The sequence below is a fragment of the Benincasa hispida genome, chromosome 6 (genome assembly GCF_009727055.1).
Source record: "Benincasa hispida cultivar B227 chromosome 6, ASM972705v1, whole genome shotgun sequence".
Lineage (NCBI taxonomy): Eukaryota > Viridiplantae > Streptophyta > Magnoliopsida > Cucurbitales > Cucurbitaceae > Benincasa > Benincasa hispida.
Genome location: NC_052354.1, coordinates 6905144 through 6915740, shown reverse-complemented (window position 1 = coordinate 6915740; position 10597 = coordinate 6905144). Strand labels below are relative to the sequence as shown.

The following is a 10597-nucleotide window of genomic DNA, read 5'->3' as shown; positions in this document are numbered from 1 at the left end:
TTGTTCTTTACCTTCATTGGGTTTAAAGCTGATATTATATATATATATTATATATATATATATATATATATATATATATATTATTATATATATATATTATTATATATATAATATATAATATATATTGTAATAGAAACTACAAAAGGTAATGAGAAAGTATGAATGATATTAAATATAGCTAATGACAAGTTTTTTCCCCTCCTTTAGTAATTGTCTTGTCTTATCATCAGTGGCACCTTTCTTTTTCTGTGATTTTCTGCAATCTTTCTAGGGATAGCTGAAAATCACATTCTAAACATCTCCCAAGAAATCTCGACGTTAAAAACGACTTTGGACTAAAAAGGAAGATCCCTGAATGACTGGGCATGATTTGGTAAATTAAGATTTTTTTATGAGATTGCATCATCCAAATTAATGTGAGCGCATCAAGACAAATTTTTATAAGACAGTAAAAAGACCTTAGTAAAAACCTATAAAATCAATTAAAAATAGGAAAATCTAACTTTAGAGAGTTCAAAGACATGTGCTTGCTCATTTTACCCAATTTAGGTTATCTTGGGTCAAAATATCACAAAAAGTGTCTGTTTATTAGAGAAAATTAATAAAATAAAAGGTAAAAACATGCACTTTTTGACATCTATCAATAGGGATAAGTAGAAAAATAACCATGAAATTAAAATAAAGCAATAAAACTAGAAACACAAGAATTAACTAAGAAAAACTCCAAACTGAAGAAAAATACCACGAACTAGAAAAATTCCACTATATGAAAATTATTACAATCACACATAAATCACTCCCCAATACCAATTGCAAAATCACTCTCTCTAAGTTTTTGACTACTCGCATCCTTTTCTCAACTCTCAAACTAGAGTATAGGAAAGAAAATTTAAATAGAGTAAGCACATTTAAGCTTAAAGTTTTTCTAATTAGGACAAATTGAAATCAAAGACATAGGCTCCTATTATAGTGTCCAGAGTCAATGACTTTCTTAAACTTTTCCAATGTGAGACAACTACACTTCTAATATTTTGCCAAAACCCAACACCTAAAATCATAAGGATGTGGGTTCTCATCTGTTCCCCCATATAATCCAACCACCTCAATAATGTCGCAACTAGACCTCCTTCCTTCCACCTCCAGTCATGCCCACCCTCACCTATATCCTCACCTTTTTCCTCTTCCGCCTTCCCTTTGCAAGATACAACCCTTTCTCCTGCCCTATAGTTTTCAACTTTGAATTGGTTGTTCTGTGGGTGCTATTGAGAGCAATAACCCCCTTTAGTTGCCGCTTCTTCGGACATCCTTTACATTTTTTTTTCAATCATCTTTGATGTTGGGGTTTCTCTGAAATTTATGTTCTGTGATTGTTTTCTATTTGACTAAATATGGAGCTAGGGAGCGATTAGAGCAATGAAGTAGAAAATTGAGAGATAATCAAGGAAAAATAGATGGAGAGAGTACTAATGAGCTCAAGACTCATAGGAACATCTTAAAAAATATAATGTTATTTTTTAGAGAGAACCTTGCACACTCTTCAAGACTCAGAGGAACATCCTAAAAAACATAAAGTTATTTCTAGGAGAGGACCTTGAACACTTTTCATTTTAGCATTTCTTTTTTTTTCTTTCTATTGTATTTTATAAGAAAGGCTATCGATGCAATTAAAAATTATATTTGTTGTAATGGCACAATCGATAGCACAACATGGTGTGCAGTCGCGACTGATGGAAGACACGATAGGATGTATGAACACGAGTGGGCCTGAGCAACGAAAGGCAGACAAGGGTGGAAGTCATGGGGTGCATGTAGGTATAGGTGCACACCTAGTTGAGTGTGACAACTGTAGGGTGTGAGCGCGAAAGAGCCAACGAGCTCAGATCGAACACATAATGATTTATACATTGAACGATGACCAATGGGTGATAACTAGGGCCTGTTTGGTAGACATTTGATTTTTTTGGTAATTTGTTTTTGTAAATTAAGCTTATAAACATCACTTTCCTAGCATCGCCCTACCCTATTACCTTCCCTAATAATGGATGTTAACTAAAATTGTGTGTGCACGCGCATGTTAATTATTAATTTTCAAGGGCTTCTATTGCTGCCGCTTTTTTCATCACTCTCTGTCCCTCGTCATCCTCTTTCAACTTTCAAATCTCAAGACCAGTCATGGCAACATCAGATGTCTCGCTCTGACTCGTCTTCCTTTATTCCATGTTTCTCTTTCTCTCAGCTCTCAGACCTCACTACCAACCACCTTAGCTATGATCTGCCTCCCCGACTCATCTCTTTGATTAGTTTTGATCTCTCTCTCTAACTCATCTCCCTCGTTTTTGTCTATTTAATCAATTCTGATCTCCCCCTCTTATTCTCTTCTCATGACCTCTCACTTCCCCTCTCTCGGATCTTAGACAACTAAACTGATATTCGAACTAAATATATTCAATTTGGTTTCATATACACAATTTTTAAAATTTTGGTTCAATTTGGTGACCCTAAATTAAATCAAACCTGAACACCTCTACTTAGTATTGATAGTACTTTAGTTTGTTCTATTGTAAGTGTCAACTAATCCACCAATTTATCGCTATACCATAAAAAAAATTATTTGATTTCTATTCTTGTTACCACAACGACTATTAAGTATCTAGTAATTTATGCCATTGTCCCTTATAAAGTGTTGAGATTTAGCCAAATGATTATTCAAAAGGTAAGTTTGAATTTCTACCTTTCTTTTTTTCGAAAGATATATACTTTTATGCTAATAAAAATATCCTCACGTTAGGAATATGAATTTCCAATCTTCAAACAAGAATAAACTACTAGGGGCGTTTGGGGGCAAGAAGTTGGTTATTATAGTCATAGATTATTATAATTGAGTTATAATAGTTTGTGTTTGGGATGTAGATTATTTTAGTTTGTGTTATAATAGTATGTGTTTAAAGTGTAAACTATTTTAGTTCGAGGAGGAAATAGTAAATACTATAGCAAAGAATAAAAAAATGATGAATATTGAATAGTAAAAACTGTAGCAAATTGAGGGTCTTGAAATTGTGTTGATTGTAATTAATTGGAAAATACAAAATAGTATTTACTGTAGCAAAATGTGGTTATTATAGTGTTTTTACAAACTATTATAACTTAGAATTATAATAACTCCATGCTCAAAAGGCTCCCATAATGTTTCAAGGGGAAGTACATGTATATGTATGGATATATATGTGTATATGTATGTATATGTGAGATGAAGTAAGAACGTGAAGAGAAAGACAAAGCGCCGCGTGATTTGGGAGCAGCCAACTGCAACTGCAACCAAAGGCCGAATTTGTATACAAAAGGCCGCCTTTCTTCAGTGCCAACCGGGGGCAGGCGCTTTCTATTTGACGAACAAAGAGGAACAACGAAGAATTTCGATTAAGAGAGAGAAAACCCAAAACAGCCCCTTCCCCACCAAATTGTTTTCTCTCCAAGCAATCAATTTGAAAGAAAACCAACAACAGCTCTGCGAATCCTGAAGAACTCGCTGACCCACTTCCGTTTTCAAATCGTTTTTCGCTTTTCTCGACAAGATTCACCTCGTCGGAACGCCACCCATCGTTCTCGGCGACATCAATTGGTTTCCCCACTTATTGGAAGTTGGAATCATCAATGCGTTCTTGATTTGCTTTGCCCACCTTGTTTGTTCGATTCATATAAGGGAGGCCATGAATGCGAATAGTTCGCGATTTCAATCGTTTGGTCAAACTGAGATTAACTGGGACAAGTATTTTCATCTTCCCTTTTCTTTCCTCTGCTTTTCTGGGAAATTTTCCACTTCTTTCGATTCGTTTCATTTCATGTCTCTTTTGTATTTGCCTATCATATCTGCACTTTGATTTGTTGAATGATAAATATTGCTGACTCTCTCTAGTATTAATTGACCGTTCTGGCTATGTTGTTTGTTCTCTCCCTATGCATGACTTTGATGCATGCGTAGATCGGGGAGTTATTGGGCGCTCTATTTTGGTTATTGATGATATACAAGAGAAGAAATATCGAGGGAAGATAGAAGTTTGTAACTGTGTTGTATTTAATGTGTGTGTGTGAGAGAGAGAGAGAGATCCACCATTAGGACTTGGGGGAAAAAAATCTCTGAAATACTTGAAGAATTAACCTGGGGTTTAAAATAGGACTTGAAATTTGGGATGGTTCTGGCTTTGACATACTCATGGCAGTTTGATGCTTTACCCTGGTTTGTGAAAATGATGGAGAATAGGTTTGGGTAATTGTTAGAAACAGCACAGGAAGTTTTTTACCTTTCACAAATAAGACTCTATTTGGCCAAGTTTTAATTGGTCGTCCGGGCGCCATCTCGAAACCAAAACAATTTCTTGAACTTCTTTTTATGGCACATTTAACCATGCTTTCTTGGTGGCAATCATGACCAGGATGAAGAGCAGAAAGAACAAAAAAACTTGAATGAGTGCGAGCAAGTGTGATGTTTTTTTTTTCTCCTCGTTTACTTTTTCGGTGCTCACTTTCTTTTGGTGGAGAGTTGGACCTGGTACTCATTAGATGAATGTTTCATGAGAACAGAGATCACAATATTCTCCAGGTAATTCCTGATGGTTTCCACTAAGCTGATGGGGAAATATGAAATTGCCTTCACTTTTCTTTGGAGGATGACAAAAATGCAGTATTTGTTTGTCCAAAATACATGCCATCAGTGCAGTACTTGGAAGCCTAAAAGGCACTATTCTCTTCCTCCGAAGTGGAAGAGGGAGGGTGATCGAAAACCTAATAAATGGCAGCCCTTGCAAGTGAGTGAGCCAAATTGTTACAAGTTCTTTAGCATTTGACAAAGGAGACAGCCCCCACGAGGAAAGGAAATGGTGGTTTAATCATGACAAGTTAAAAATTTTGTTTTGGTCTCGCTGTCAATTCCTAGCCAAGATAGCACCAGGATTACCCATTAAAACAATTGGCACAAAGAGTGTCATCTGTGAAAAACTTTATGTGCTATTTCTGACAATTACCCATGCATAGGTTTCACTCATATTCTCTGTAGTCATTACTAATCTACTAGATGATATTTTAAAGCCTCTGGTGGTCGCTCATGCTTTTGAAACTAGGTCCTTTTCTTTTAAAGTATACACTGACTTGTTATCGAAAATTGAGATTTTTAGTATTCTAGTTGCAATATTTGTGCCTTTCTTTCTCAACATTCGGTGCATTATAATTTACATATATTCTTTGACCTAAATTCTCTATGGAATTGGCTGGATACTTGTGTTTATGCATTAGCACATAATTGTAAGGTTTTGCAAATAAGTATATTACTTATGAGCTAAGAAGCATAGACACTTTAGTTTGGCTAGTGTGTCTGTGTCGGACGCTTAAACACTTGTTAGACACATATCGGATACTTTTTGATGCAATAGATGTGTTTGACACTAGTTGTACACAGTCAAAGTAGGGCAAACATTTGTTGGACATGCATCAAACACTTGTTAAGTATTCTAATTAGACACATAGAGGGAAAAAAAATATAAATTTTGAGTGCAAAATACATCAAACTCTGTCTCGCATACCCGTAGCTGTGCTTTTTAGTTTTTGAGCTTGTCCAAACTAGAAGTTGAAATATCTAGTATGATACTTTTATTTATCAGTCCTGCCACATCCTGCAGGCTCGATAAAGCAAAATTTTATGGCATAGGAGCTGGTCTCTTTACTGGGATTACAGTTGCACTGTACCCTGTTTCTGTTGTAAAAACGAGGATGCAAGTTGCTGTTAAGGATTCGACCGAGAAAAATGCCATGTCTGTTATTAAAGGCTTACTGAAGAATGATGGGGTTCCTGGTCTTTACAGAGGGTTTGGTACAGTAATCACTGGTGCAATTCCTGCAAGGATCATCTTTCTTACTGCTTTGGAGACGACCAAAGTGGGAGCCTATAAACTGGTTGAGCCATTTAAATTTTCTGAACCTACACAGGCTGCTTTGGCAAATGGGTTAGCTGGCATGACTGCATCACTTTTTTCTCAAGCTGTGTTCGTTCCAATTGATGTGGTATGTAGGCTTGGTTTAGTTTTTGATAAAATTTTGTTTTTGTTTATCTATTGTTCACTTAAAAGCTTGAATATTTCATGTCACACAGATTAGTCAAAAGCTAATGGTTCAAGGATACTCGGGAAATACAAGATATAATGGGGGTTTAGATGTTGCTCGTAAACTGATAAAGTCTAATGGGATCCGGGGATTGTATAAAGGTTTTGGGTTATCTGTTATGACCTACTCTCCATCTAGTGCTGTATGGTGGGCAAGTTATGGTGCAAGTCAACGCGTCATCTGGAGGTGAGACATGGTAATTTCCCTTCATTTGTGTTTAAGCGTTGAGTTTGGGTCATTGCATAACATGCACTTCAACTAGTAAACGTTAGAATTTTCATCTTCACTTTCTTTGGTCCTGAATGAAAGATTTTTTTTCTTCTCTTTTGGACAAGAAACAATGAATGAAAGAAATTATTTATCTCTTGATGGTAAATAGTAATATTTCTGTCACTGAAGTACATTCCGGATAGATACTGCGATATTATTTTTGTCTCACGTTAATTTACATTGTCCTTTACTATATACCTTGGTTGTAGTTTGCTTCTTGATTACTGTGTTTTGAACTATTCTCCTTCCGGTAGTTTAGGCACTGTAAAGTGCATCCCTGTATGGATTTGTTCAGCTTTATATATAAGTGCACAAGCACGGCTATACTGGCAAAAGGATGCAATATGGAAATGCTACTCGTATGATAGGAATTTATCGGATAAGGTTTTTTTGTTTCCATTTATATCTTAGAGGTATTAATATTTAGATTGCAGAGGGTCCAACTGGACAATTGTTATTTGAACAAATACATAATGTGGCGGTTTTTTCTGTTTAAATTGGTTTCTCTTTTTTGATGTTGGAATTATTATATTTGTGTTGTGGTATTGAAGGTTCTTAGGTCAAAACTCTGCTTCTGAGAAATTTGCTCCTAGCCATACCCAACTTATTTCAGTTCAAGCTGCGGGTGGAATAATTGCAGGTGCAACAGCTTCCTGCATTACCACACCATTGGACACCATAAAGACTCGCTTACAGGTACTTACTGGTCAGCTCAATCGATGTCAAACCATTCTTCTCATTGACTCACTATACATTTGTCATTAGCTTTTATTTGATACTATTGAAATAGAAGAAAAGAAGACGACACAAGGAGTTTACGTGGAAAACCCTAATTCAGGGAAGAAAAACCACGGTAGAAAAGGACTTATTATTTAATGTCATATTTACAATAGACCCAACCTCAAATATAAATAGAATGAGGTGAAATCCTAATTTAGCAAATATAGCAAAAATTACAAAAATGCCCTCAGGGCTAATTCAACGTATTTCAACAGATACCGAATATTATATTCTGTTTCTACTGTCAGCTCAGTTGTGCTATCAAACCATAATTGAAAATTCTGCAGATGCTCTTTGTTACATTATTTAAAATTCTCTGTTGTCCTTTTTTTTTATTGCGTCGAGAATGCTGCTCCAAAGGCAGGACCTTATGAGAGAGAGCCTCTATTTCCTGTCTGAAATTTTGACATCTTGAAATTTTGTTGAAACCTTGAGCTTTAACACTGCCATGTTGGCTGGTTTTTGATCTGCCGAACAAAATGTTAGAAACCTATCTTGAACACATCCTAGAAGAGTGGAGAAGGTCCTTTTACACTTTCCGTTTCGTGATAAATGAGAAATCCTTTGATAGACCATTGTTTCTTACCCTTGGAGTACTTGGAACTTGGAAGGTTCTTAAAATAGTGTAGGAAGGTCTTCGGATTGACATGTGGAGTTCGAACATATTTTATTACCTTCCTTTTGGGCGTTTATGACTGAGCTTTTTTGTAATTAATCAATGTTTTTTATGCTTAACAACCCGAGGTCCCCAAAAATTTCGGGGGTTTCTTGTGGCACATATTGTTCTACCCTTTTTATTATTATTATTATTATTATTATTATTTATTAATGGAAACAAGCCTCTTCTTTGAATTAACACATATTCTACTTTCATTCACTTATTCAAAATCGTTTCAAAGTTGTTTGGATTATTGCCTCCTCTTGGTTTTCTAAGCTCATTGCTGCCTTCTCCATTTAAGTTTTATGTTTAATTAGGAATGCTTTTGTTTTTCCAGCCTAGTTATTATGTCTTTTGTCTTGCTTTTGAATTTTTCTCCGCTTTGTTTGTTTCTTTGTATTTTTTAGCATTTATTTCAATGAAAAACATATTTTCCTTTAAAAAAAAACAGTTAAAGAAAAAAAAATCACCTGTACCAAATCAAAGCTGCTCTTAGTTTGGGTATTCAGGACAAGCAGTGCTACAACTACCAAACGTACTCTTGTTTGAAAACCACCTTTTCTTTCCACTACAAATTTTTTTTTGCCACAACTCCCCAGTTTCATGTGAAAAACCTCTATACCCATTCAGCCAAAGAGCTTCATTATTCCCTTCTGATGTTCCTAATCCCAAGTGAACCAAGAGTCCTGAGGATAAGGGTTAGAATAATCTTTCTCAAAGAGTTCCAAGTTTGATGATCCAGGGATAAAAGTTTCTTTTTTCACCAATGTAACTAACTTCTCTTCTCATTTCTCGAAAGTAGCTGTCTTTTAACACTTTGATCATTTGACACTGCCACTGAAACTACTTGTCCAACTTAAAACTCTTTGCCCTATTGGCTAAACCATTCCTTAAAAATTATGAAATAGCCATTTCTGTATTTTGTAAACTTTCCTCAATTCATTAGTCTAGGAAAGTCAAGTCCCCATTATTATTTGACTATCTCAAAAGCAAATTGTACATGGCACCCACCTGATTGTTAGTTCAGTCTAATAGTCTCATGGGAGCAGTGATATTTAAAATAGGATATTGTAAAATTTTATTACTTTATATAGGTAAGGTGTTTTAGGTATTTGATGAAGATCCATCATTAAGTAAACTTTTATAGTTTTATATATATCTTAGAATGGGAGGATTGGTGGGTTTGTTGATGATTAGCCATGGTCGTGTATTTCTTTCACTATATGAAAGAAGCTGTACTCAAGTTTGGCAAACTGTTGCATACCTTTTTCGTGTTGTACATGTAGATCGGCCTATGGAGAAACTTGAAATTATCCTGCAAAGGTCTGAATGTCAGCATTTAGCTTTGGCCTTGCCTTCAATCCAAAACCATTTGGCTTTGACAAAGGCAAAGTCCCCTTGGGGCTAGGGAATTATAGATGCAAAAACTTCCCTAATTGTCAAAGACAATACCTTTTATATATGATTTTGTGAAGGCTGATAGAGTAATGATTATTCTAAAGTCTCTAAAATCTCAAGGTAAGCACCTATTTAAGTTATTTGAGTATCTTGACCACAAAATATTATAAAAATTGGCCGTTATGTAAGATTAGTCGAAATACACATAAGTTAGCATGATGAGATGACCGCATATATATTTTATTAATAAAACATCAAATAGCCATAAATTTAGAACTTAAGTTCTGAAACCTTTTGTTTTATAAAATAAAATAAAAGATTCTAAGTAAATATCGGAAGGTCTTATCTGGTCTTAGTACTGCCTTAACTTCATCCATGTCATGACTTTCTGACTCAGACTCTGTCACTTGTGTCTGACCCTAGTTGTTGCTGGTACTACATTAGAGTTCTATATTTTGATGAGTTGTGGTTGTTCATAGGTGATGGGTGATAAAGGGAAGACGGCAAGACAAATTGTCGAAAGCTTAATTGCTGAGGATGGATGGAAAGGTTTTTATAGGGGGCTGGGTCCTCGGTTCTTCAGCATGTCGGCCTGGGGAACCTCGATGATATTGGCTTACGAGTACTTGAGTATGGACTTCTCACAATACTATCCTGCATTCTATTCGTATTTTGTGAATATTTTTCCCTTCTCATTTGATGTTGTTGTTGTTCAAAATTTAGAGCGCTTGTGTGCAAAAGATGAACAGACTTGAGCTCATCAAAGATTTTAGAACCAAAGCAGCTTAGTCAACTTTTTTTTTGCCCACACAACAAGGCCAGATTCGGTTGCAGATAGATATTGGTGTTGAAGCATTTGTGTATTGACTACAGAGCAGAATTTCATTCATCCTAAAACCACATTCATTTTTTGGGAGAATTCGAATAGCTCCTTAATTTTTGAGACAGACATGTTTAGTATTTCATCACAATAAACTCAGATCATCAAAATAGAGAATGTAAGCTTAGTATTCTCACGTTGTATTTAAACTAACATATATTATTCTTGATGAATCATTTCAGTACACAACATTGAGTCTAATTTTTTTTACTAGCCTTTTAAGATTTATTAATTTTTGTAGACTTCCAAAACTTGTTCTCTAACCACAGTTGTCTTAAATCAGGCTACTTAAATCTCCCAGCTTAATTTTCCAAGCTTAACATTCTAGGTTTAAGATTCTAAACCTACCTACCAAACGTCCTCTTAATTATTATATGTGATTTAATATTTAAACCCAATTGAAAGACTATCAAACTGCTAAAATGAAATCAGATATAAGAATCAAAATAATAACCTAAAAC

At 35.2% G+C, this 10597-nt stretch overlaps 1 protein-coding gene across 1 annotated transcript; it reads left to right on the top strand.

Annotated features, from left to right (window-relative positions):
• The first annotated feature begins 3249 nt into the window (after positions 1-3249).
• LOC120080462 (solute carrier family 25 member 44) lies at positions 3250-10337 on the top strand. The gene is made up of 6 exons (XM_039035116.1): positions 3250-3766; positions 5670-6051; positions 6140-6336; positions 6972-7116; positions 9736-9886; positions 9980-10337. The coding sequence occupies exons 1-6, from the start codon at positions 3708-3710 to the stop codon at positions 10009-10011; spliced, it is 966 nt and encodes a 321-aa protein (XP_038891044.1). The 5' UTR covers positions 3250-3707; the 3' UTR covers positions 10012-10337.
• Positions 10338-10597: the final 260 nt, after the last annotated feature.